Here is a 27,842-nt window from a genome sequence, read left to right on the forward strand (position 1 = left end):
TGGACCTGTGTGGGCACTGGAGAACTGAACCCTGGTCATCAGACTTTGTAAGCAAGCAAACCGCTGAGCCCTCTCTCTAGACCAAAAGGTATCTTTCCTTAAATATTCATTGAGATGTATTTGATTTGTACATAGACCTTTTATGGTGGGTGGGGGGCAGTATATTTAGAATTAACCAACTGGATCCAGTTGAGATGGTCTCCGTTTTGTTGGCAACATCCAAGCCATCATGATCGGGAGCCATCCAGACATTCCTTCTCTCCATTGGGACTGATCAGGGTAGTGACTTTGGCCACGTTTAGCGTCACACAGTTTCTTCACAGCCTGTCTGATCTGGTGCTTGTCAGCTTTGCGGTCCACAGTGGACACAAGTGTGTTGTCTTCTAGCTGACTTGGTGGTCAGGGGGAGCTGGATGATGGCAGAGCGGTCAAGCTTGTTTCACCTGGGGGCACTTTTTAAAAAAATAATGTGGGCTCTCACTTTAAAAATATATGTATTTATTTATTTCAGAGTCAGAAAGAGGCGGGGGGGGGGGAACTGGGCATGCATGCGCCCCCTTGTGCATCTGGCTTACGTGGGTCCTGGAGAATCAAACCAGGGATCCTTTTGGCCTTGCAGGCAAACGCCTTAACCGCTAAGCCATCTCTCCAGCCTGGGGGGGTGGGGGGGGGGCGGAGAGGCACTTTTCTTAGGGTATTTAGGCTCCCTCCAGAGAGGTGCAGTGCCTTGGGACACCGGCAGGTGGTGATGTGCAGATCATCTTGGGGCTGTGGACGACTTTCTCAGCGCTGCCTTGTGTGGCTTTCAGGACCTTTGTTTTGGCTGCAGTTTTGGTGCCATCTTGGGGGAAAAGCTACAGAGTTTGTGTGTGTGTTTTGTTTACTTGTGAGAAAGAGGCAGATGGAGAATGGGCACGCTTAGGGCCTCTGGCCACTGAAAACGAACTCCGGACATATGCGCCACCTTGTGCCTCTGGCTCTATATGGGTTCTGGGGAATTGAATCCGGGTCCTTAGGCTTTGCAGGCAAGTGCCTTAACTGCTAAGCCATCTCGCCAGCCCTGCACAGATCTTAAACACATCATTTGTTCATTTTGTTGTTGTTCATTTTTTTGATTTGATTGTGACAGAGAGAAAGAGGCAGATAGAGAGAATGGGCGTGCCAGGGCCTCCAGCCACTGCAAACTCCAGATGTGTGCGCCCCCTTGTGCATCTGGCTAACGTGGGTCCTGGGGAATCGAGCCTTGAACCGGGGTCTTTTTAAAAAATTATTTATTTATTTTAGAGCAACAGACACAGAGAGAAAGACAGCTAGAGGGAGAGAGAGAGAATGGGTGCGCCAGGGCTTCCAACCTCTGCAAACAAAATCCAGACGCGTGCGCCCCCTTGTGCATCTGGCTAACGTGAGACTTGGGGAACCGAGCCTCAAACCGGGGTCCTTAGGCTTCACAGGCAAGCGCTTAAGCGCTAAGCCATCTCTCCAGCCCTGAACTGGGGTCTTTAAGCTTCACAGGCAAGCGCTTAAGTGCTAAGCCATCTCTCCAGCCCTAGTTCTTTCTTTTGAAGTGGAAATCTGTGAAAAGCCAGGTTGCTGCTGACATTTGTGTCTGTGGTGGTTTGAATATAAATGCCCCCCAATTAGACGTATGTGTGCGCCTAATCCCCAGTTGGTGGTGCTGTTTGGGGAGTTTGTAGAGCCTGTAGTAGGTGGGTCTTTGCTGCTGGGGGCAGGCCTTGGGCTGTCAAAGTCCAGCCCCCGCTTGGTGCGTACTCTGAGTCCTCTCTGTTCACGTCTGCTCCTGCTGTGGTAGACTGACCCGGGAAACTCTTTCCTTCTGTAAGCTGCTTCCGGTTGGGTGTCTTGTCCCAGCGAGGAGAGAGGCCAAGTGCACCACCCATTCGTCCTTTTATACCTTGGCAGGTGGACAGAAGGCTTCCCATCACACCGTGATGTCGAGTGTTCGACTTCAAGCGTTTCTTCACTTAGGAAACATGACACTTGCTCTTGGTTTTCTATTTCAATTTTTTTGATAATATTTATTATTTTCAAGCAGAGAATGAATGGAGGAGAATGGGTGCACTAGGGCCTCTTGTCACTACAAACAAACTCCAGGTGTAGGCACCACTTTGTGCATCTGGCTATATGTGGGTAGCGGGGAGTCACACCTGGGTTGTTAGGCTTTGCGGGCAAGTGCCTTAACCGCTAAGCCACCCTCCAGCCCCAGAGTGCACTCTTCTCTGCAGAGGGAGGAGCTGTTTTGGTTCTACGTCCACGCAGCACGGTACACACAGGCTTTATTGATGGGGCTTGGGACAGCGACAGAGCCCTGCATGGCGACTGTGGGTTACAGGCGTCTGTTAGGCTCAGCACTTCACAAACTGGTGGGTGACCTCGTAGATCCCCACAGACTCCTGGGCCTTTTCATCATAGTCTGTCCAGTCCTGTGGAAGAAGACAGGCGGTCACTAAGGGTCCGGGTGTGTGGGTGCAGTCTGTCACTAAGGGGCCGGGTGATGTGTGGAGGCGGTCACTAAGGATCCAGGTGATGTGTGCAGGTGGTCACTAAGGGGTGGGGGGGGTCGGTGTCGTCTGTCACTATGGGGCCGGGTGAGCGGGTGCTGTCTGTCACTAAGGTAAGGGTGTGCGGGTGCAGGCGGTCACTAAGGGTCCGGGTGAACGCGTGCTGTCACTAAGTGTCCAGGTGAGTAGGTTCTGTCGGTCACTAAGGGGCCGGGTGTGCAGGTGCAGTATGTCACTAAGGGTATGGGTTAGGGTATGCGGGTGCAGGTGGTCACTAAGGGGGGGGGCCGGTGTCGTCTGTCACTAAGGGGCCGGGTGATGTGTGCAGGCGGTCACTAAGGGTCCGGGTGAATGCGTGCTGTCACCTAGTGTCCAGGTGAGTGCGTTCTGTCGGTCACTAAGGGGCCAGGTGATGGGTGCAGGCGGTCACTAAGGGTCCGGGTGTGCGGGTGCAGTCTGTCACTAAGGGTCCGGGTGTGCGGGTGCAGTCTGTCACTAAGGGTCCGGGTGTGCGGGTGCTGTCTGTCACTAAGGATCCAGGTGTGCGGGTGCAGTCTGTCACTAAGGTTCCGGGTGAAGGGGTGCAGTCTGTCACTAAGGGGCCGGGTGAGCAGGTGCTGTGTGTCACTAAGGGTCCAGGTGAGAGGGTTCAGTCTGTCACTAAGGGACCGGGTGAAGGGGTGCAATCTGTCACTCAGGGTCCGGGTGTGCGGGTGCAGTCTGTCACTCAGAGGCCAGGTGTCCGGGTGTAGGCGGTCACTAAGGTTCTGGGTGTGCGGGTGCAGTCTGTCACTCAGGGGCTGGGTGATCGGGTGCAGTCTGTCACTAAGGTTCCGGGTGAGGGGTGCAGTCTGTCACTATGGGTCCGGGTGATCGGGTGCAGTCTGTCACTAAGGGTCCGGGTGTGCGGGTGCTGTCTCTCACTAAGGGGCCGGGTGAACTCGTGCTGTTAATAAGTGTCCAGGTGAGTGGGTTCTGCCGGTCACTAAGGGGCCAAGTGACGGGTTCTGTCGGTCTTTAAGGGGCCGGGTGAGCGGGTGCAGGCGGTCACTAAGGGGCCGGGTGTGCGGGTGCAGGCAGTCACTAAGGGGCCGGGTGTGCGGGTGCAGGTGGTCACTAAGGGTCCGGGTGAACGCGTGCTGTCACTAAGTGTCCAGGTGAGTAGGTTCTGTCGGTCACTAGGGTCCAGGTGACGGGTGCAGGTGGTCACTAAGAGGCGAGGGGGGCCGCTGGCGTCTGTCACTAAGGGGCCAGGTGACATGTGGAGGCGGTCTCTAAGGGTCCGGGTGAAGTGTGCTGTTGGTCACTAAGAGGCCGGGTGTGAGGGTGCAGGCGGTCACTAAGGGGCCGGGTGTGCGGGTGCTGTCTGTCACTAAGGGGCCGGGTGACAGGTGTAGTCTGTCACTAAGGGGCCGGGTGTGCGGGTGCAGGCCGTCACTAAGGGGCCGGGTGAACGTGTACTGTCACTAAGTGGGTGAGTGGGTGCTGTCGGTCACTAAGGGGCGAGGTGACGGGTCCAGGCGGTCACTAAGGGTCCGGGTATGCGGGTCCAGGCGGTCACTAAGGGGTGGGGGGGGGCCGGTGTCGTCTGTCACTAAGGGACCTGGAGTGCGGGTGTAGTCTGTCACTATGGGGCCGGGTGAGCGGGTGCTGTCTGTCACTAAGGTAAGGGTGTGCGGGTGGAGGCGGTCACTAAGGGGCCGGGTGAACGCATGCTGTCACTAAGTGTCCAGGTGATGGGTTCTATCGGTCACTAATGGGCCAGATGAGCGGTTGCTGTCTGTCACTAAGTGTCCGGGTGAAGGGGTGCAGTCTGTCACTAAGGGACCTGGTGAACGGGTGCTGTCTGTCACTAAGGGGCTGGGTGTGCGGGTGGAGGCGGTCACTAAGGGGCCGGGTGAACGCATGCTGTCACTAAGTGTCCAGGTGATGGGTTCTATCGGTCACTAAGGGGCCAGGTGAGCGGGTGCTGTCTGTCACTAAGGGGCCGGGTAGCGGTTGCTGTCTGTCACTAAGGGGCCGGGTGAGCGGGTACAGGCGGTCACTATGGGGTCGGGTGTTGCCTGTCACTAAGGGACCAGGTGAGTGGGTGCTGTCTGTCACTAAGGGGCCGGGTGAAGGGGTGCAGTCTGTCACTAAAGATCCGGGTGTGCGGGTGCAGTCTGTCACTAAGGGGCCGGGTGTGCGGGTACAGCCTGTCACTAAGGGGCTGGGTGTGCGGGTGCAGTCGGTCACTAAGGGGCCGGGTGTGCGGGTGCAGGCGGTCACTAAGGGTCCGGGTGAACGCGTGCTGTCACTAAGTGTCCAGGTGAGTAGGTTCTGTCGGTCACTAAGGGTCCAGGTGACGGGTGCAGGTGGTCACTAAGAGGCGAGGGGGGCCGCTGGTGTCTGTCACTAAGGGGCCGGGTGACGTGTGCAGGCGGTCACTAAGGGGCCGCGTGTGCGGGTGCAGTATGTCACTAAGGGTATGGGTTAGGGTATGCGGGTGCAGGCGGTCACTAAGGGGGGGGGGCCGGTGTCGTCTGTCACTAAGGGGCCGGGTGATGTGTGCAGGCGGTCACTAAGGGGCCGGGTGAATGCGTGCTGTCACCTAGTGTCCAGGTGAGTGCGTTCTGTCGGTCACTAAGGGGCCAGGTGATGGGTACAGGCGGTCACTAAGGGTCCGGGTGTGCGGGTGCTGTCTGTCACTAAGGTTCCGGGTGTGCGGGTGCAGGCGGTCACTCAGGGTCCGGGTGTGCGGGTGCTGTCTCTCACTAAGGGGCCGGGTGAACTCGTGCTGTCAGTAAGTGTCCAGGTGAGTGGGTTCTGTCGGTCACTAAGGGTCCGGGTGGGCGGGTGCAGTCCGTCACTAAGGGGCCGGGTGGGCGGGTGCAGTCCGTCACTAAGGGGCCGGGTGGGCGGGTGCAGTCTGTCACTAAGGGGCCGGGTGAAGGGGTGCAGGCGGTCACTAAGGGGCCGGGTGACTGGTGCAGGCGGTCACTAAGGGGCCGGGTGAAGGGGTGCAGTCTGTCACTAAGGGGCCGGGTGACTGGTGCAGGCGGTCACTAAGGAGCTGGGTGAAGGGGTGCAGTCTGTCACTAAGGGGCCGGGTGAGTGGGTACAGGCGGTCACTCAGGGTCCGGGTGTGCGGGAGCTGTCTGTCATTAAGGGTACGGGTGAGCGGGTGCAGTCTGTCACTAAGGGGCTGGGTGTCTGGGTTTAGGCAGTCACTGATGGGCCGGGAGTGCAGGTGCTGTGTGTCACTAAGGGTCCTGGTGAGCAGGTGTGGTCTGTCACTAAGGGTCCGGGTGTGCTGGTGGTGTCTGTCACTAAGTGGCCGGTGAAGGGATGCAGTCTGTCACTAAGGGTCCGGGTGTGCGGGTGCTGTCTGTCACTAAGGTTCCGGGTGAGGGGTGCAGTCTGTCACTATGGGTCCGGGTGATCGGGTGCAGTCTGTCACTAAGGGGCCAGGTGATCGGGTGCAGGCGGTCACTAAGGGTCCGGGTGTGCGGGTGCAGGCGGTCACTAAGTGTCTAGGTGAGTAGGTTCTGTCGGTCACTAAGGGTCCAGGTGACGGGTGCAGGTGGTCACTATGAGGCGAGGGGGGCCGCTGGCGTCTGTCACTAAGGGGCCGGGTGACGTGTGCAGGCGGTCACTAAGGGTATGGGTTAGGGTATGCGGGTGCAGGCGGTCACTAAGGTGGGGGGCCGGTGTCGTCTGTCACTAAGGGGCCGGGTGAATGCGTGCTGTCACCTAGTGTCCAGGTGAGTGCGTTCTGTCGGTCACTAAGGGGCCAGGTGATGGGTGCAGGCGGTCACTAAGGGTCCGGGTGTGCGGGTGCTGTCTGTCACTAAGGTTCCAGGTGTGCGGGTGCAGGCGGTCACTCAGGGTCCAGGTGTGCGGGTGCAGTCTGTCACTCAGGGGCCGGGTGTCCGGGTGTAGTCTGTCACTAAGGGTCCGAGTGAACGGGTGCTGTCTGTCACTAAGGGTCCGGGTGTGCGGGTGTAGGCGGTCACTCAGGGTCCGGGTGTGCTGGTGCAGGCGGTCACTCAGGGGCCAGGTGTGCGGGTGCTGTCTGTCACTAAGGGTCCGGGTGGGCGGGTGCAGGCGGTCACTCAGGGTCCGGGTGAAGGGGTGCAGTCTGTCACTAAGGGGCCGGGTGAAGGGGTGCAGTCTGTCAATAAGGGGCCGGGTGAGCGGGTGCAGTCTGTCACTAAGGTTCCGGGTGAAGGGGTGCAGGCGGTCACTCAGGGTCCGGGTGTGCGGGAGCTGTCTGTCATTAAGGGTACGGGTGAGCGGGTGCAGTCTGTCACTAAGGGGCTGGGTGTCTGGGTGTAGGCAGTCACTGATGGGCCGGGAGTGCAGGTGCTGTGTGTCACTAAGGGTCCGGGTGTGCGGGTGGTGTCTGTCACTAAGTGGCCGGGTGAAGGGGTGCAGTCTGTCACTAAGGGGCCGGGTGTGCGGGTGCAGTCTGTGACTAAGGGTCCAGGTGTGCGGGTGCTGTCTGTCACTATGGGTCCGGGTGAGGGGTGCAGTCTGTCACTATGGGTCCGGGTGATCGGGTGCAGTCTGTCACTAAGGGGCCGGGTGATCGGGTGCAGTCTGTCACTAAGGGGCCAGGTGATCGGGTGCAGTCTGTCACTAAGGGTCCGGGTGTGCGGGTGCTGTCTCTCACTAAGGGGCCGGGTGAACTCGTGCTGTCAATAAGTGTCCAGGTGAGTGGGTTCTGTCGGTCACTAAGGGTACGGGTGAGCTGGTGCTGTGTGTCACTAAGGGTCCGGGTGTGCGGGTGTAGGAGGTCACTGATGGGCCGGGAGTGCGGGTGCTGTGTGTCACTAAGGGTCCTAGTGAGCAGGTGTGGTCTGTCACTAAGGGGCCGAGTGAGGGGTGCAGTCTGTCACTATGGGCCGGTTGTGTGGGTGGTGTCTGTCACTAAGGGGCCAGGTGACAGGTTCAGTCTGTTACTAAGGGTATGGGTGAGTGGGTGCTGTCTGTCACTTAGGGTCCGGGTGTGCGGGTGCGCTCTGTCACTATGGGGCTGGTTGAGCGGGTGCTGTGTGTCACCTAGGGGCCGGGTGACGTGTGCAGGCGGTCACTAAGGGGCCGGGTGAGTGGGTTCAGGGAAGTAGCCTGACATGGCCACGGGCCTCATACCTTTTCCTGCAGGTTTATGTCCATGAAGACTGTCCCCGACTCCACACCCTCAGCAGCAAACCCGGCCTGCAGGGGCAGGAAGGCAGTTGTTAGTGAGACAGAAGGCGCTGGGCCGGCAATGCCAACCCTGGCCTCGTTGTCAGCTCTTCTAGCAAAGGCTGTTATAAAGGGCAGCTGTTCTGGAAAAGGTGCTGAGCCGCCAGGACCTGGCAGCAGCCTGGGTGGCTACCATGGCTTCCCCAAATTTCAGCTCTGGGCTCCAAGGCAGCTGTGAGGTAAACTTCCACTCCCCCTGGATTACTTTGAAGGGCCCCAGGCACACGCTCACGGGTGTATCTGGATCTTAGGTGTTCTGCGGTTTGTTTTTGTTTTGAGGTGTGTCTCAGGCTGGCTTTGAAGTTACTGCGTGGCTGAAATTACACCCCTTGAACTCCGGATTCTCCTGCCTCCATTTCCCAAGTGCTGGGATTAAAAGCATGTTTTGTGGGACTGGAGGGACGGCTGAGCGGTTAAAGCGCTTGCCTGCAAAGCCAAAGGATCCAGGTTCAACTCCCCAGGTCCCACGTTAGCCAGATGCACAAGGGGGCGCACGCGTCTGGAGTTCGTTTGCAGAGGCTGGAGGCCCTGGCGCGCCCATTCTCTCTCTCTCTCTCTGCCTTTCTCTGTCTATTGCTCTCAAATAAATAAACAAACATGAACAAAAAAATTGTTTTTAAGTAAATAAAAGGAAGGAGAATTCCTATACACTGGCCTCTACATGTCTATAAGAAGCCAGCTTCTGCTGCCGTTTCATGTATCCCTCCTGAAAGACACCGAGAGGCACGTACCTGCGGCTGGAAGTCCACGGGTTCCAGGCCCCGACACTCAAACTCTACTATCGTCTTGAACCTCTCACTGTCTTCAGCCTACAGAGGAAAAGTGTGTTGAGGAGGCAGGCCTAGCTGCGCCCCATCACCCACCCCCTAGGTGCTTCCTGCCATGTGCGTCTAGAAGAGGACTCAGGAACAAACCCATCCCCTTCTGAAGGAAACCTGCCTTGGACTCTGCCCCCACAGGACACGGACCAGCAGGAGACTTAGCAACCTTGAACAGAGCTCAGCTCTCCCTCTTCTCGCTTTCTGGGCGTGATTCCTGAGCAGTCAGCAGAGCTGAGGGAAGCCTCCACACGTCTACTGTGAGAATTTGAGACATGCATAAAGAATCCAGCATAGGCCGGGCGTGGTGGCGCACACCTTTAATCCCAGCACCTCGGCACCTGCCAAGGCAGAGATCCAGAGGCTCCCAAGAGCTCATCCCCTAAAACTTAAAACTCACCCACCACGCCTCAGGGAATTTTATGGAAGAGGGGGCAAAATGATCATAAGAGCCACAGGTTGGGACATCATGCCCAAAAAAATAACTGCTCCAAGCTGGGCGTGGTGGCGCACACCTTTAATCCCAGCACGGGGGGGGGGGGGGGGGGCAGAAGTAGGAGGATCACCGTGAGTTCGAGGCCACCCTGAGACTCCATAGTGAATTCCAGGTCAGCCTGGGCTAGAGTGAGACCCTGCCTCAAAAAACAAAACAAAACAAAACAAAACAAAAAAAAAGAATCCAGCATAGGACCTGACATGATGCCCAAATGGTAAGTTATTAGTACCAAGGTACAAACAAGAGGGCTGGAGAGATGATGGTGTCATGGTTAGGTGCTTGCCTGCAAAGCCTAAGGACCCAGGTTCGATTCCCCAGTGTCCACCAGATACACAAGATGGTACATGTGTCTGGAATTCATTTGCAGTGGCTAGAGGCCCTGGTGTGCCCATTCTCTTTTTTTCTATCTGCCTCTCTCTCTAATAAATATAATACCATAAAAAAACAAAACACAAAAGTTAAGCTGGGAAATCTCATCATTCAGATTGACAGTCCCAGCATGCTTACCCATAGCCTTTTTTTTTTTTCCCCCCAATTTTTTTGAGATAGGGTCTCACTCTAGCCCAGGCGGTCCTGGAGTTCACTATGTAATCTCAGTGTGGCCTTGAACTCGTGGCGGTCCTCCCAACTCTGCCTCCCGAGTGCTGGGATTAAATGCGTGTGCCACCATGCCTGGCACCCACAGCATTTTTAAAAGACAGCTTTTATTTATTTATATTTACTTGAGAGACACAAAATGGATATGGGCATGCCAGGGCCTCCAGCCACTGCAAATTAAGCCCAGATGCACGTGTCACCTTGTGCGACTGACCGACGGGGATAGTGTGGAACTGAACCTGGGTCCTTGGGCTTTGCAGGCGAGTGCCTTTACCACTAAGCCACCGCAGCAGTAGTGTTTTGATGAACCTCCACCATCATGCTGTGAGCACACATGCCCGACTTAAGATCTTTGAAGGATATGGGTATGAAGAGGGTGCCTGTTGGGGGAGGATGAGTAGCTAGGAGATCCAAGCCTACTTCTCTCATTGGCTCAGTGACCCCAAGGCACCATGTCCACCCACTGGCACCCACTGAATGGTGAAGATGGACCGTGTGAATAACTGAGCTCAGTGGATTCAAGAAGGAAGAGGAAGCGTGGACTATGGGTGTCACGTGACTGTGATGTCTGCATTTGGGAGACGGAGGGAGGGAGGAGGAGGAGTTCAAGGCCGGCAGGGGCTACATGGCCAGGCCCTATCTCAAAACAAAAAGAATAAAGATACCCGCGAGACGGTGTCCTGCGGCAGGCCACTCGTGTGGCTGCGATCCCAGTTCAGATCCCATCCCACCCCACTGCACCCAACTTACGTTGTAAGACTTGATGGCACTGCTCAAGATCTCTGAAACAGAAAAAAGAAGAACTGATGTGAATCCACACCCTGGCTATCACCTGGCTATGTGCCTGGGAAACAGCAGGTGCACAGTTTTTTGTTTTGTTTTTTTTTTTAAAAAAAAGCATTTCGAGCCTGCTCTGGGTCTACCACAGAAAGCTGTGGGCTAGCTTGGCAGAACTCAGCCATCACAGCCTGACCTACCAATGGAGTTTTCCCGTGCACACAGCTTGCACTTTTGGACCATGGAGGCACTGCCACGGCCTCCCTTCAGTGCCACGCTGTCCTGACAAGGAGCAAACAGAGCCTTCAGTCACACAACGGTTAGATGCAAGGGGTTACTTACAAAGACGTCTCATCTGTGATCGAGATGGACAGACCGGGACCCACAGAAGTGAGTGACTTGCTGGTAAGAATCTTAGGGGTTGAGGCGCAGCTCGGTGGCAAAACACATTTTGTATGTGCAAATGCCTGAATTCAATCCCAAGCAGACATATTGGGGGGGGGGAGGAATCCCAAAGAGACCTATTGAGAAAGGAGTTCCCCTTGATTTTGAACTTTGCCTCATATCTCAAGATGCCTGCCCTCTTAAATCCCTAAAACCAGGGTTCAAAGGATGGAGAAATAAGGGCCAGTTTTCCCAAATCCCTACCAGGAAGTATAATGGGGGGGGGCACATTACCATCACCCGAATGTACTGCCACTTCTCTGAAATTTCACCACAGTTGCCGCATTTCATCTTGTGGGAGAGAGAAGATATTAAGACAGCTAGCCTCACTGCAGAGGCACCCAGCAAAGGATCAGGACTGTGCAAATTGGGGGTCTCAGTCTAGCCCAGGCTGACCTCAAACTCACAGCAACCTTCCCAGCTCTGCCTCCTAAGTGTGGGGATTAAAGGTGTGCGCCACCACGCCTGGCTTTCTTCGTTGAAAAAAAAAAAAAAGTAAAATAAAAAACAGCCGGGTGTGGTGGCACACGCCTTTAATCCCAGCACTTGGGAGGCAGAGGTAGGAGGATCACCGTGAGTTTGAGGCCACCCTGAGAATGCAGAGTGAACTACAGGTCAGCCTGGGCTAGAGTGAGATCCTACTTCGAAAACCAAATAAAAAGAAAAAAAAAAAAAATGAAGCTGGAGAGATGGCTTAGTGGTTAAGGCATTTGCCTGCAAAGCCAAAGGACCCAGGTTCGATTTCCCCAGGACCCACGTAAGCCAGATGCACAAGGGGGCACATGTGTCTGAAGTTCGTTTGCAGTGGCTGGAGGCCCTGGTGCGCCCATTCTCTCTGCCTCTCTCTCTCTCAAATAAATAAATAAAAATAAAGTTTTTTGTTTTTTTTTTTAAAGTAGCTCAAGATGGCCTTGAACTTGAGATTCTCTTGCCTCAGCTTCCTAAGTACTAGGAGTGTTATGTGCCACTGTGCCTGGCACAGCTGCCCTCTGGATGATTCTTGCTTCATCTCTGCAGCCAGCCCCAACAAGAACAAGTCCCCCACCTTCTCTAAGAATTGCGCCCTTTGGCTGGGCTTGTGTGGTACTGAAATGGCCTTGACAGGTGGCAGCCACCTGCTTGGTGAGAAGCTCCGCATTCCCACAGGCCCTCTGGGTGCCCTGATTAAGAATTCAACACTGGGCTGGAGAGATGGCTTAGCGGTTAAGCGCTTGCTTGTGAAGCCTAAGGAACCTGGTTCAAGGCTTAATTCCTCAGGACCCACGTTAGCCAGATGCACAAGGGGGCGCATGCATCTGTCTGGAGTTTGTTTGCAGTGGCTGGAGGCCCTGACGCGCCCATTCTCTCTCTTTCTCTCTTTGTATCTGTTGCTATCAAATAAATAAATAAAAATAAAAAATACATGAAAATAAAATATAGCAAAAATAAATATGAAAAAAAAAAAAAGAATTCGACACTTTGAGCTGGTGAGTAGGCTTAGTGGTTAAGGCAAGCCTAGAAACCCATGTGAATCCCCCAAGACCCATGTAAAGCCAGAGGAACAAGGTGGCACGTGCATCTGGAGCGCACTTGCAGTGGCTGGAGGCCCTGACATGTCCATTCTCTCTCTGCTTCTCCTTCTCTCGAGATAAATACAATTAAAAAACACAACTCAACATTTTGTTCTTACTCAGATTTCTGCACCCAACATTCTGTGCTCTATGGAGTCAAAGGACACTCACTGGTTCCCTGAATGAGCTCTTCAAAACATTCAAAACATTGGGAAGTCGTGCCTATGGCTTAGCTCGATGAAGTTTGCACCTGGCTCTGGGTTTGCTCCCCAGTACCAGACCAAAAAAAAAAAAAAATTGTGAGTAAAAGTGGCCAAGGGGTTGGGGGAGATGGCTTAGCTGTTAAGGCGCTTGCCTGCAAAGCCAAAAGGATCCTGGTTCGACTCTCTAGGACCCAAGTGAGCCAGATGCACAAGGGGGTGCACACATCTGGAGTTTGTTTGCAGTGGCTGGAGGCCCTGGCACACCCACTCTCTCTCAAATAAAAAATAAATAAATAAATGAAATATATTTTTAAAAGGTGGTCAAACACAGTCTCCTACAAACAGGGCTTGTTTTTTTGTTTTGTTTTTTTTTTTTTTGTTTCAAGGTAGGGTCTCACACTATCCCAGGCTGACCTGGAATTCATTATGTAGTCTCAGGCTGGCCTCTTGGAAGTCACAGACATCTCCTACCTCTTCCTCCCCAGCAGTGGCTGACTAAAGCTGTGCGCCACCGTGCCTAGCGCAAGCCAGGGCTTTGAAAGGATATGAAAGATTGCTGGGATTCAGAGAATACAGCGGGCGCCCTGAGATGTGGGACAGCTCATGGGCTTCATGTTGTTGAGACCTTTACATGCCACACCACTAGGGTAACAGTGAGGGCCAGGAGGATCATGCTCTAAATTATTTAACAACAAACAGAACCAGATCAACGCTGTGAGTTCTAGGTCAGCCTGGGCTAGAGTGAGTCCCTACCTGGAAAAACAAAACAAATAAACAACAACAAAAAAAAGCAGGTCAACTAATTCACATTAAATACAAGGCTCTTTCAAGCAGCAAATTTGTTCAGTGTCTGTGAACAAACCACAAAGGGAAAATAAAGTGAGCCCCAAGGGCCGGAGAGATTGCACCGTGGTAGAGTGCTGGCCTAGCATGTTTGATGTCCTCAGTTCAATCCTCCATACAGAAGAGAGGAGCGAGGGAGGGAGAACTCTGGGGAATGGTGGCAATCGCCTACAATCTCATCACTAGGAGGCTGGGAGATCGCGAGTTCAAACTCATCCTTGGATACATATCGAGTAGGAGGCCAGCCTGAGGTACGTAAGACCCTGTCTCAAATGTTACAAAACTTTCAATTAAAGATTAACCAATATTATTTATTTGATACTGAGAACGAGAATGGGAGCGTCAGAGCCTCCAACCACGGCAAACCAACTCCAGACGCAGGCGCCACCTTGTACCATCTGGCTTAACGTGGGTCCTGGGGAATCGAACCTAGGTCCTGTGGCTTTGCGCGCGCCTCAACTGCTAAGCCATCTTGCCAGCCCTTTCTTTATTATTTTTTGAGAGCGAGAAAGAAGAAATACTTCATTTTGGAGGTTAGGGTCTCACTCTAGATCAGGCTGACTTGGAGCTCACTCTACAGTCCCAGGCTGGCCTCGAACTCGCAACCCATCATCCTCCTACCTCTGACCCCCGAGGGAGGGCTGGTATTAAAGGTGTGTGCTGTCATGCCCGGCCAATAAATAAAAACATAATCTAACACTGCACCCAGAGGAAACGTGAGCACTTAAAATAAGTCTGGTTAGAGAGCGTGATGCCACAGAGCATGGGCCCCGGGCTCAACACCCTCATCAGGCCAGGACAAGCCCCGGCTGCGTCCAGCTGCTCCTCCCCCTTCCTCCGTCCTACCTTCAGGTACCACCGGAAGTCCTCCCCGACAGGCCGCACGTTGGTGACGTTCTCCAGCGTGGCTTTCAGCTGCAGGCCGATTTTCTGCAAGGAGACCGGACCCGCCTGAGCATGCGCGCCCGCGCGGCCCTGCCACGCCCACCCTCCCAGTTCAAGCCCGGCCCGCTCCCGCCGCCCACCCCGACCCGGGGCTTGGGCGCGAGCCCAAACCCTGGCCTTCCCTCCCGGCGCGAGCTCCTGCCTCAGCTTCTCTCCCTCTGCTCGCCCGCGGCCCGGCTCCCCGGAGAAGGACGAGTCCGCCTTTCCCCTTACCCCCATGGCTGCGGGATCCGAGGACCAGCCGTGCTGAGCACGCTGCTTTCCGACCCGTCGCAATAAGCCGGGTGGGCGGAGCCCGCTGCTGCTTTGCGGCCCGTCGTAATATAGGCTGGGTAGGCGGAGCGCTGATGAGCACGCTGCTTTCCGGCAGGTCGTAAACGGCCGGGTCGGAGGACCGCTGATGAGCCGCCACCTGCTTCCCGGCCCGTTATAATATGCGGGGTCGAATGAGCGCAGCTGAGCTTGCTGCTTTGCGGCACGTCGTAATAGGCCAGGTCCTCAGAGCGCTGCTGAGCACGCTGCTTTCCGGCTCGTCGTCACCTTTGGGGTGGGAGCAGTGGACCCGCACTCCCTGCCCCGAGCCCCTAAGCCCCGCCCTTTCGACCCCGGGATGCTTTTCCAGGGTTGGGAGTCTTTCATCTCAAACTCTCTTTCTTTTCCCCCCTTGACCTGTTATGTGGGATCCTTTTCAGAGTGATGCCCTGTGTCCGCGGCCTTCTTATGGCCCCTCTTCCGAGCACCTCAGCAGCTTTTTTTTTTTTTTTAATTTTTATTTATTTATTTGAGAGCGACAGACACAGAGAGAAAGACAGATAGAGGGAGAGAGAGAGAGAATGGGCGCGCCAGGGCTTCCAGCCACTGCAAACGAACTCCAGACGCGTGCGCCCTCTTGTGCATCTGGCTAACATGGGACCTGGGGAACCGCGCCTCGAACCGGGGTCCTTAGGCTTCATAGGCAAGTGCTTAACCGCTAAGCCATCTCTCCAGCCCCTCAGCAGCTTTTTACCCGTATGTGTAAATTTATTTTTCAAGCAGAGAGAGGAGAGAGAGAATGAGTGGGCACGCCTGGGGCCTCCAGTCACTAGTAATTTAACTCCAGATGCATGCACCGCCATGTATATATCTGGCTTATGTGGGTCCTGGGGAACCGAACCTGGGTCCTTCAGCTTTGCACACAAGTACCTTAACCGCTAAGCCATCTCTCCAGCCCAACTTTATATTTTTGTTTGTTTTTTCGAGGTAGAATCTCACTCTAGCCCAGCCTGACTACGTAGTCTCAGGATGGCCATCCTATCTCTGCCCCCCAAGTGCTGAGATTAAAAGGCGTGCACCACCATGCTCGGCTTCATCTTTATAATTCTTCATCAAAGTAGGATCGAAATTGTTAGGGCCAACCCATGATTCCTTGTCAACCTGTGCTCGTCATGAATTCTGGAGTGCAGAAAACCAGACAGCTGCTGTGGCTGGGATGGGAGGAATGCGTGTGGAGGAGGCGCATGTCCCTGTCCCCAACACAATACGGTCTGTCCCAACACAAAACATAACGTCCCCACCAGTAACCAAACAACAAGCCCAGATAGCTTGTCCTGGAATCACTTTTGAATATTGCTGAATAGGTTCTCATTGCATTTTAAAAACAGATATATTTTTTCATTCTTCTTCTTTTTGTGTGTGTTTTTGAGGCAGGGTTTTACTTTAGCCCAGGCGAAGCTCCTGATCAGTCCAGGGCTGGGACCAAAAGCATGTGCCACCCCACCTGACTGCATTCTCTTTTATAAAATGGTGGTTATAAGCAGCTGGGCAGTTTTTTGTTTTTGTTTTGGCTAGACTTACACAGCGTGTTTGTATTTTACACACTGAGACGAGCTTACACATACAGGCCTTTAAAAAATAGTAAAAATTGGATTTTATCACATTTATTAAAGACATTCATTGTTAATAAAAAATTGCCCCAATATACACAAAAAGTTCCTGATCATAGTAACTTAAACCCACTACTCCCACCCCTAGTGTCCACAGCAATATTCAATCTAGATTGGCTTGATCTTGAAGTGTAATCCAATGAGGCTGAAGACTAAACACTTCAGATCTTGGACAAGGTAATAAAATACTCGTAAGCCTTCTGGATCCCTGAAACACAAGAGAAAAGCAAGTGTTAGTAAGCTTAGAAAAATCAGCACATTAAAAAGTATAACAAGAATTAACAACACTGATTATTTACCAAATATATATATATTATTGTTTCTGAGATTGCAGCTTGCTATAAGCCAGGCTGGCCTCAAACTTGAGATCCTCCTGCCTCAGCGTCACAAGTGTTTCGATTACAGGTGCGCACCATGATGCCTAGATCCTACAGTATTTTCTAATGTGTACGAAGGCTTAAAAAATACATTGCAAGGGCTGGAGAGATGGCTTAGCGCTTAAGCGCTTGCCTGTGAAGCCTAAGGACCCCGGTTCGAGGCTCGATTCCCCAGGACCTACATTAGCCAGATGCACAAGGGGGGGCATACGCATCTGGAATTCGTTTGCAGTGGCTGGAAGCCCTGGCATGCCCATTCTCTCTCTCTGCCTCTTTCTTTCTCTGTCGCTGTCAAATAAATAAATAAAAATAAAAAAATATATATTTATTATATAAAAATAAATATAATAAAATAATATATAATATATATTATATATTAAAATAATATATAATATATATATATATATATTTATATATATATTGCAAGAGCCAGGTGGGCGTGGTGGCACACGCCTTTAATCGCAGCACTCGGGAGGCAGAAGTAGGAGGATCGCCATGAGTTCGAGGCCACCCTGAGAGTACATAGTGAATTCCAGGTCAGCCTGGACTAGAGTGAAACACTACCTTGAAAAAAAAAGCAAGATATTAATTGGGCATAGTGTTACAAAGCTTTATCCCAACACTCAGGAGTCAGAGGTAGGAGGACAACTGAAAGTTTTAGACAGGCCAGCTCGACATGATGAGATCCCATCTCTAAGAACCAAAAAGATATTAACAATGGTTGTCTAATAAGATCATGGGAGAATCTTTCTGCCTTTCTCCATCTCCTGTATTTTCTATTATGAGCATGCATTACTTTCAGAATTAGGGGAGAATGTGTATGTATGTGTGTGGATATGTATTTTTTTTTTTTAAGTTTTTCAAGGTAGTTCTCACTCTATCACTCTAGCCGAGGCAGAGCTGGAATTCACTATGTAGTCTCATGGTGGCCTGAGCTGCTCCTATGCGCCACACGCTGTGCTACTGGGGAGCTGGAAGGTGCAATGACTGAAACGCAAAAGGAAAGGAGGCAACCTGTGAAAATACTGCCCGCCTGCACCCACCGGCTCGGCGCCAACCACCGAGCGTGCAGCAGAGCCTGTGCCCGCTCCGTCTGCCCTGCACACGCCCTGACCACTTTCCCTGACACGAGGCGTTAGACAACACAGGGCAACGTCTACTTGTGTCGCCTTTACACGGATTAGCTACTACACTCTGCAGGTGACTTAAAGTGTACAGAAGGAAGGAGCACGCAGGGTATATGCAGACGTGGCCGCATTGTACACAAGGGACTTCAATAGTCAAAGACTCCGGTGCCCGTGGGGGCTCCTGGGAGCAACTCCTCCTGGATACTGGGTGGGTGGGGGGCGACTACTTTGAGTCCCTTCCTAACAAGGAACAACACCGCCCCCTTCTGCCTTGCATTTGTACCTCATCTTCCTATACTGGCCCCAACCTGGTCTAGGGTTTGTTTTTAATCAATCTCCAAAAGGGATAGTAGATACAGGGATCACACATTCTTACTTGGACTGATTAACATCAATAAGGGAGCCGATTTTTGATGTTGTGAAAGAAATGTGTTCATCTCCAATGACGATTTCAAGCTCCTAGAAACATAAAAACAAACAGCACCTAAGTTGGGCAGAAATGAAGGACTCCTCACACACAGAAGGGCTCACCGCTTGCCAAATCACCCAGACTCTGGCGCAGATGGTCATGTGCGCCAGGTCAGCTTGCTGTAAGCACTGATCTGCCGAGCACTACAAACAGCCATGACTGGTCTTGCTGGAGAAAATCATTCTCTTAGAGCACAAGGCACAACTAAGATTTCCCAGACGGGAATTTATATGCCACCGTGTAGCTAGGTTTTCACTGTTAATAATGTGGTGGAATACCACAGACAAGAATGTTTTTAAAATACCAAAGGAGCTAGAGAGGGCTCAATGGTTAAAGGCACTTGCTTGCAAAGCCTGATAGTCTGTGTTTGACTGAATCCCCAGTACCCACGTAAAGCTAGATGCACAGAGTGGTGCATGTGTCTGGAGTTCATATGCAGTGGCAGAAGGCGCTGATGTGTCCATTCTGTCACTCAAACTAATAAAAATATTAAAATACCAAAGGATGGGCTAGAGAGATGGGTTGAAATTTAAGGCACTTGCCTTCAAAGCCTGAAGGCCCAGGCTTAACTCCCCAGTTCCTACGTAAAACCAAATGCACAAAGTGACACACGCATCTGGAGCTTATTTGCAGTGGCAAAGGCCCCAGTGTGCCCATTCTCCCTCTTTTTCCGAGTATAAATAAAAATAAAAAAAAAATTAAACAAACAAACAAACAAAAAAACGGGGGAAGAGGACAGAAAAGGATAATGCTATGAGGCCATGACCAAATTGCAGTATGTTCATATAGCAAAGTTGTCAATAAAAAATAAAGCTGGGCATGGTGGTACACACCTTTAATCCCAGCATTTGGAAGACCGACGTAGGAGAGGATTACCATGCGTTCAAGGTCAGCCTGGGCTACAGAGTGAGATGTCCTTGGGTGGCCTCAAACCCATAATGATCCTCCTACCTCAGCCTCCCGCATGCTGGGATTAAAGGTATGTGCCACCATGCCCAGACCTTGTCCATTCTTGCCTTTTTGATTGTTCCCATTCATGTAATGCTCATCCTGTTAGGCTATAGAGAAGCTTCTCTTGTGACGCGCCTTGACCTGGAGTGGACTGGCTTTGGCTGCAGTTCAGAGGCTCATGCCTGTAGCCGGCACCTGGGAAGCTGAGGGAGTCTTCCACAAGCGCAAGGCCAGCCCGGGACATGGCACAGTGCGAGAGGGGCTCACAGACCGCGGACAGCACCCACACTTGCTGGCTGACTGTACAGGGCACTACAAATTACACAGACAAAATGATGCCAGCCGGGCACGGGGGCACACGCCTTTCATCCCAGCACTTGGGAGGCAGGGGTAGGAGGATCGCCGTGAGTTCAAGGCCACCCTGAGACTACAGAGAGAATCCTAGATACTTAGGAATTGAACCTGGTTCCTTTGGCTTTGCCAGCAAGTGCCTTCACTGCTAAGCCATCCTTCCAGCTCCCTAGTTAATTTGGAGGCTGAGGCAGGAGGATCACAAGGCCTTCCTGGACTACATAATGAGTTTGAGGTGAGGCCAGTCTAGCAAGACCTTGTTGAAAAAGAAAGAAAACACTGGAGATGTATCTCAGTGATAGCTTGCCTCGTATACACAAGGCCCTGGCTTTAATTCCTAGTGCCACCAAAAAAAAAAAAAAAAAAAAACAAACACAAAAGAATTTCTGGTCCTCAAAGTGAATTATAGAAACTCAGATCTTCCTCTGCCTTTCTGTGTTGACCTACCTCTGATGCATGAGGCTCCAAGTCCTCCTAATTCAAGAGGGGTCCTACCTCATGCTGGAGGAAAGAGCATTGCATACAGGGAAGAATCTGAGTAGACAGACCTTACTTGGTTCCCCAGTGTGGAAGCAATACAATCTCCCTAAAAACCCAAAAGATAGGGTTTGAAGACACATGGAGATTCCTGGAGCTGTGCCCAGACCTTAAACCTAGGTGAGATGGCACACGCCTTTAATCCCAGCACACTAGAGGCAGTGGTAGGAGGATTGCTACGAGTTCAAGACCACACTGAGATTACATAGTGAATTCCAGGTCAGCCTGGGCTAGTGAGATAGTAAAAAAAAAGGGGGGGGGGCAGGACCCTTAGATTAGATGGGCAGACAACAGGGAGGAAGTGACATCTGAAGACCCTAGAAACATTGTACATACTGGGCAGAATATCTCAAGATTTAGGGCTTATTCAAGGTCCTGAAGAAAAGGTTAGGTGGGCTGGAAGTATAGCAACGAGTGAGTATAAAGTGAGAGACTGTCAGTGACAAAAATAAGAGAGGAATTTGGAGTTTTTGCAATGAGGAACCACTGGTGAGGTTAAATCTGTAGAACAGATAAACATGTTTTGTTTTTTTTTAATCTATTTATTGGTGGAGGAGGAGAATGGGTGAAGCAGGACCTCTAGGCACTGCAAACAAACTCCTCCCAATGCATGCGCCACCTTGTGCATCCGGCTGACGTGGGTCCTGCAGAATTGAACTTGGGTCCTTTGGCTTTGCAGGCAAGCACCTTAACCACTAAGCCAGCCCTCTGTCTCCCCAGCCCAGTAAACGTTTTTTTTTGGCTTTTCAAGGTAGGGTCTCACTCTAGCCTAGGCTGACCTGGAATTCACTATGGAGCCTCAGGGTGGCCTCGAACTCACAGCGATCCTCCTATCTCTGCCTCCCGAATGCTGGGATTAAAGGCATGTGCCACCATGCCCAGCTTGATAAACATGTTTTTTAATCCCACTGGACTTAGGAAATGTGGACTGTACAGGTCGAGAGAAGGAACAAGGAAATCAGACATCTAGATGGAGATGATAGCAGTCAAGGCAGAATGGCATTAACAAAACGGTGATTGTTTGAGAGAGAATGGGGGCTCTCGGGCCTCTTGCACTAAGTCAGATGCACCACTTTGTGCAGCTGGCTTTGAGTGGGCACTAGGGAGCCAAACCCTTAACAGGAGGGTTGGCATGCACGCGCCTCAATCTGCTGAGCCACACTCCTAGCCCTCAGGAATTTCGATACATTCATCTACTGACCTGCCTGTGTGACCCTCCTTCTGTCCCAGTGCTGAAATAACTGCTTTACTCATCGTCCATCTCCTACGATGCTGTCCATAGTAGCTCTCCACTGAGGTGGACAGCAAAAGCTTCAAGGGGAAGGGCTTAAGAAGAAACTCATAGCTGGGCGTGGTGGCACACGCCTTTAATCCCAGCACTTGGGAGGCAGAGGTAGGTGGATTGCCATGAGTTCAAGGCCACCCTGAGACTATATAGTGAGTTCCAGGTCAGCCTGGACTAGAGTGAGACCCTACCTGAAAAACCAAAAACAAAGAAGAAGAAACTCAGGCCTGGGCTCCGGGGCCCAGCAGCACTGCTCCGCCTGTTCTCTCTGATCCTCCCTAAGGCGCTAACGACGCCTCAGGCCATGGGGCTCCTGGTCTGCTCCGTGGGGGTCAAGCACCCACATTTGCCCTCGCCTCTCAGGAAACGCTCGTGGGCCGCACAGCGCAGCGCAGCCCAGCACACACTCACCTGGCGGCCTACGCGGTCCGGAGGCGGCCACAAGGCGTCGTCTTCCTTGGTGATCTCACTGTCGTCGATAATCCGCTTTAGCTCCTCCATCACACTTTTATGTACGTAAGCCTGGAATCGAGTTGGAAAATTGAGGTTCAGTGGTGCCCCTCAACTACCCTGGGGTCCACAGAGTGATGGAAGGAGGACGGGTCACCAGGACCTATTCCGGGAACCTCCGTAGCTGGGAGGGCGCTCGTGCCTGAGGCTCGGAAGTGACAAATGACAACGCCCCGGTTCCGCAGCTGGCTGCTACCATGGCACGGTCGCCATCACGTTCACGCAGATCAACCCCGGCTCGCACACGCGACTCACACCCGGAACCCAAACAAATGGCCCTTGCTTGTGCCTGGGGAATGTGTGTGTCCTCTGCAAGGTTTATGCTGAAACTTAGCCACCACATGAAGAGATGTGGCCTGCAGGAGACGACCAGAGCACAAAGTGGGTAGAAGTACGGGGCGGCTCTGACGGCCTTACGGCCTGCGGAGATCACAGCGGGGGGCGCGCTTGAACTTGACCTGAGCTGTGCTCGGGCACGGCTCCCCACCGCCGTCTCTTACTAGCAGCAGTGCCGCCAAACAAGCTTCCTATGGAACTGCTGGGCCTTCAAGTTTTTCGAGGTAGGGTCTCACCCTATTCGAAACTGATCTGGAACTCATTCTGCAGTCCCAGGCTGGCCTCGAACTCACAAGGAACCTCCCACCTCTGCCTCCTGACTGCTGGGATTAAAGGTGTGCGCCACCAAGCTCGGCTTTCAAATTATTATTACTATCATTTTGGTTTTCTGAGGTAGGGCCTTGCTCTAGCTTGGGCTGACGTGGAATTCACTAGGTAGTCTCAGGGTGACCTTGAACACAAGGCGATCCTCCTGCTTCTGCCTTCCGAGTGCTGGGATTAAAGGCGTGCGCCACCCGGCTCTAATTTTTTTATATGTAAAGACATAATGCCCGCATCACATGGGCTTATTATAAGCAGGGCCGAAGAGCATACTTGTATGCAAAGTATGTGACATTCCCGAGTCCCCTTTTCCTTTGAGACATAAACTTCAACAGCTCTGTTCATGGAGCGCTACATAGTCCTTCTGTGACAGCCCGTGACAGAGGCGGCTTAGTGTGATTATTCCTGGTTTCAGAGAGGAAGAACCACACGTCACCAGCCAGGGAAACTGCCTGAGGCCACATGGTTAGTAAGCAGCATACTGAAGGTTCAAATCAAGACACACCGGACTTGAAATGGTTAGTAGCAATTAGGGCAGCACTAGGGAAGAAAAGCACAAATGAAAACCCCTGAGAAATAACCCAGCTTTGACTAGACATGTAGTTCCTACATCTTGATCATTCAATACCACTACAGAGAGAACAAAGACAAGACAAAGGGCCGAACTGCAGTGAGGAAAAGGCTCATACCTCTTTCCTGATCATGACGTCATTTTTGTAATTGCTATTGTTGGCGTATCTCAATTTCCCTGTAAGGGGCAATAAAACAAAATAAAAGCAGTGTACAAAAGAACACGTGTCATCATTAGCCCAATGAGACCATCAGCTTTGGCTAAACTGTATCCTATTCTTCAAACCAGTTCACTTACACTTTGGTATTCCAAAACATTAGTCTTTTCAGTTCTTTGCTTCAGGCTGCTAAACTTCCCAGTCAAAATGCAGCTGTGCATGCCTTTAATCGCAGCACTAGGGAGGTAGAGGCAGGAGGTCACCCTAAGACTACATAGTTAATTCCAGGCCAGCCTGGGCCTGGAGAGCCTACCTTGAAAAAACCAAAAATAAATAAATAAATAAAAATGCAGCTAACAGTGAACTCCAGTTCAAGCAAAGGCAACTATGGTGTGGGAAAAGAATCCAGGCAGGCTCTTTTGTGACTTTGGCAAATCACATTTTGTCACAGATTAATGTCCTCAGCTGAAAATAGGTATGGTAATTGATAAATGGCCTGCGCAGAAGACATGCTAATACTCAAATGGGTAGTGAAGGAATTCTAAAAATTGTAGGATGCGTTATAGATGGCTTAGTGGTTAAGGTGCTTGCCTGCAAAGCCAAAGGACTCAGGTTCAACTCTCTGGGACCCACGTAAGCCAGATGCACAATGGGGTAATAGGCATCTGGAGTTCGTCTGCAGTGGCTGGAGGCCCTGGCATGCCCATTCTCTCTATCTGCCTCTTTCTCTCCCTCTCTCTCTAAAATAAGCAAATAAATAAGAATTATAAGAAATTATAGGAGCTGTTTAAACATATTACCACGTGGCCATGTGAGCCTGAACTGTGAAGGACAAGTTGTGCTTTTTTGTTTTGTTTTGTTTTTCGAGGCAGGGTCTCACTGTAGCTCAGGCTGACCTGGAATTCACTATGTAGTCTCAGGGTGGCCTCAAAATCACGACAATCCTCCTACCTCTCGAGTGCAGGGATTAAAAGCATACGCCACCACGCCTGGCAACTTGTGCTTTTGAATCCAGCATGTTTGGTTCATAAGGCCCTTTATGAAAATGTGCAACCAACAAGATAGTTTAGGTATATGGTGAGGAGTGAAAAACAGCACGATTTTTCTACTGTAGAAGACATATGTACAAAGAACAAAATAGGGCTGGAGGGATGGCTTAGTGGTTAAGGCGTTTCCCTGCAAAGCCAAAGGACCTCGGTTGGATTCCCCAGGACCCACGTTAGCCAGATGCACTAGGGGGCACACACATCTGGAGTTCCTTGCAGTGGCTGGAGGCCCTGGCGTGCCCATTCTCTCTCTCTCCCTCTTTCTCTGTCAAATAAATAATAAAATATTTTAAAAGAGCAAAATAATTTATTCCAATAGCCTCTGTGCTGTTTCTGCCTCACATCTCTGCCCTTTCCAGTTCATTCTCCATACAATGGACGAGGAAATGCAGAAACAGACCCATCTAGTTAAGTCTCTCTACTACCCTGATACTGTCAGTAGCCTTCTCTGCCTTTCTAACAAAATTAAAACTTCTCTAGCCACTGGAAACAAACACCAGATGCTCGCACCACCTTATGCATCCGGCTTACGTGGATCCTGAGGAATCAAACCTGGGTCCTTTGGCTTTGCAGACAAGTGCCTTAAGTGCTATGACATCTCTCCAGCCCCAAATCCAAACTTTAAAAAAATTTATTTATTTATTTGACAGAAAGAGGGAGGGAGAAAGAGAGAGAATGAATATGAATGGGCATGCCAGGGCCTCTAGCCACTGCAAACAAACTCCAGACACATGTGCCACCTATTACATCTGGCTTATGGGGTCCTGAGGAATCAAACCTTTGTCCTTTGGCTTTGCAGGCAAGTGCCCAAAATCCAAACTTTTATTTTTGTTAACATGGCATACAGCTAAGCTGAGCCTGCCTTTCCAGCCACACTCCTTCAATATTCTCCTCCAGCTGGAGACAAATTAACTTGGTTTCTGCCCAAAATATCCAGTGGTTCTTTTCCCTTACTGTCTCCTGTGAATGCTGTCTAAAATACCTTCATGGCTTGCCTTAGTCTCTTACTCAACTCCTACACTTTGTAACATTTAACTACTACCCCTGTAGAATGTATCTTCTCCTGAGCTTTCCAGACTGGCTCTGTCTAGTCTATTAGGGCTCAATTCAAAGCTAATCTTGGGCTGGGATGGAGAGATGGCTCAGTGGGTAAGGCACTTGCCTGTGCAGCATAAGGACCCGGGTTCGATTCCCAAGTACCCATGTAAGAAAGATGCACAAGTGTCTGCAGTTTGTTAGAAGTGGCTGGAGGCCCTGGTACGCCCTTCCTCTCTCCCCCCACCCCAAATAAATATAATATATTTTAGAAAAACCCTAATCTTCACAGAGATCTTTAAGGACTATCCATGTGAAAGCAGTCTTCCTGGCATTGTTTTTTTTTTTTAATTTTTTTTTTAATTTTTTTTTTTACCTTTCTGGTCACTCATCACTATCAAGGATTTAAAAAGTTTTTTTTTTAATTTTTTGGTTCATTTTTATTACATTTTTATTTATCTGAGAGTGACACAGAGAGAGAGAGAGGCAGATAGAGAGACAGAGAGGCCAGGGCCTCCAGCCACTGCAAACGAGCTCCAGACGCGTGCGCCCTTTGTGCATCTGGATAACGTGGGTCCTGGGGAATTGAGCCTCGAACCAGGGTTCTTAGGCTTCACGGGCAAGCGCTTAACCGCTAAGCCATCTCTCAAGCCCTAAAAAAGTTTTTAAAAGTATTTTATTTTTGAGAGAAAGACAGACAAGAGAGAGAGAATGAGCACTCTAGGACCTACAGCCATTGCAAACGAACTCCAGATGCATGCGTCATCTCGTCCATCTGGATACTGGAGAACTGAACCTGTGTCCTTAGGCTTCATACACAAGCAAGCCTCTTAACCACTAAGTGATCTCTCCAGCCCTTGCTGTTTTTGTGTAAGGTTCCTCCCAGCCCTGAAATCCAAGGTCCACGAGAGAGGATGTTTGTCCGTCTTTGTCACTCTATCCCAGAGATGCAACGGCTGACTGCAAAGCCAGAGGACCCAGGTTCGATTCCCCAGGACCCACGAAAGCCAGATGCACAAGGGGATGCTCACATCTGGAGTTCGTCTGCAGTGGCTGGAGGCCCTGGTATGCCCATTTTCTCTCTCTCCCCTCCACTTAAATAAGTAAATAAAAATAAAAATAGGGAGCACGTCTTTAATCCCAGCACTCGGGAGGCAGAGGTAGATGCATCGCCGTGAGTTCGAGGCCAGTCTGAGACTACCTAGTGACTTCCAGATCAGCCTGGGCTAGAGTGAGATCCTACCTCGAATATTAAAAAAAAATAATAATAATCCAAAAAAATAAATAAATAAAAACAATTAAAAAAAAAACACAAAACACCGGCACGGGCAGCAAAACCAAGGAAGCGATCAAAACGGCTCGCTCTTCTCGCCACGGAACTGCACGGGCCTTGGTTCCCTGCCTTCCCGCCGTCCCCCGCGGCCACCCGTCCGTCCTCCCGCCACCCGTCCCGGGTCCCGCCCCGGCTCCGCTCGTACCGTCAGGTCGGAACTCAAACTCCAGGAACTCGTGGCCGAATTTGCCTTTGTGACCCACGTAGTAACGCAGATAGAAGTCACTCTCCATGGCTCGCCGGACACCAATCAACTCCTCCCAACAGGCCACACGGACCCCGGGGGAGAAGGCGCCTCGTGATGACGTAGACGCCGGGGGGCCGGGGACGCTCGCGGAAGTGACGCAGGAACCGGGCGGAAGTGGCAAAAGAGACCGGGCGGAAGTGGCGTCAGGATTGATGTCTACATACACTTAGGCACGTGTCTGTGCTTCGCCCTCGGGTCCGGATCAGACGCCCAGGCCGGCTGGGGGGAGGGGAGGGGAGTTCTCTCTGGTTTGGGTCAGGGGCCTGGGAGAGATGGGTTTTGTACTGGTTAAAGCGTTCGTCTGCAAAAAAAAGTGGGGATACTGTGGGGAACCAAGCCTCGAACCAGGGTCCTTAGGCTTCACAGACAAGCGCTTAACCGCTAAGCCATCTCTCCAGCCCAACTTTCACCCGTTTAAAGGTAGAACTAGGGGGCCTAGAACACATGGCTTAGTGGTTAAGGCACGTGCCTGCAAAGCCTAAGAACCTAGGTTTAATTCCCCCAGAGGTCCAGCTGAAGCTTCATGTTATCACATATATACAAGCCCTGTACGGTAGTGCATGCGTATGTACTTGGGAGGCTGGGGCAAGAGAATTGCGAGTTCAAGGGCAGCCTGGGCTACAAGGTGAGGCACATTTCAAAAACATAATTTATGGGGCTTGCCTACGAAGCCTAAGGACTCAGGTTTGATTCTCAAGTACCCACATAAGCCAGCTTCTCCAAGGGGGTTGCATGCATCTGGAGTTCATTTATAGCGGCTGGAGGCCCTGGTGCAGCCATTCTCTGTCTCTGTCTCTCGTTTTTTTTTTTTTTTTTTTTTTTTTTTTTTTTTTTTCCGAGGTAGGG

General features: G+C 51.6%; 2 protein-coding genes across 2 annotated transcripts; both read right to left on the bottom strand.

Moving 5' to 3' along the window:
* Nucleotides 1-2,277: 2,277 nt before the first annotated feature.
* Czib (CXXC motif containing zinc binding protein) lies at nucleotides 2,278-14,738 on the bottom strand. Its single transcript, XM_045139382.1, has 8 exons — nucleotides 14,635-14,738; nucleotides 14,323-14,406; nucleotides 11,115-11,171; nucleotides 10,637-10,718; nucleotides 10,410-10,441; nucleotides 8,480-8,557; nucleotides 7,653-7,718; nucleotides 2,278-2,441 (listed from the first exon to the last, which is right to left on the bottom strand). The coding sequence occupies exons 1-8, from the start codon at nucleotides 14,638-14,640 to the stop codon at nucleotides 2,364-2,366; spliced, it is 483 nt and encodes a 160-aa protein (XP_044995317.1). The 5' UTR covers nucleotides 14,641-14,738; the 3' UTR covers nucleotides 2,278-2,363.
* A 1,583-nt stretch (nucleotides 14,739-16,321) lies between these two features.
* Magoh (mago homolog, exon junction complex subunit) lies at nucleotides 16,322-27,065 on the bottom strand. Its single transcript, XM_004671336.3, has 5 exons — nucleotides 26,895-27,065; nucleotides 23,297-23,355; nucleotides 21,852-21,962; nucleotides 18,224-18,306; nucleotides 16,322-16,551 (listed from the first exon to the last, which is right to left on the bottom strand). The coding sequence occupies exons 1-5, from the start codon at nucleotides 26,980-26,982 to the stop codon at nucleotides 16,452-16,454; spliced, it is 441 nt and encodes a 146-aa protein (XP_004671393.1). The 5' UTR covers nucleotides 26,983-27,065; the 3' UTR covers nucleotides 16,322-16,451.
* Nucleotides 27,066-27,842: the final 777 nt, after the last annotated feature.

The sequence above is a fragment of the Jaculus jaculus genome, chromosome 21 (genome assembly GCF_020740685.1).
Source record: "Jaculus jaculus isolate mJacJac1 chromosome 21, mJacJac1.mat.Y.cur, whole genome shotgun sequence".
NCBI lineage: Eukaryota > Metazoa > Chordata > Mammalia > Rodentia > Dipodidae > Jaculus > Jaculus jaculus.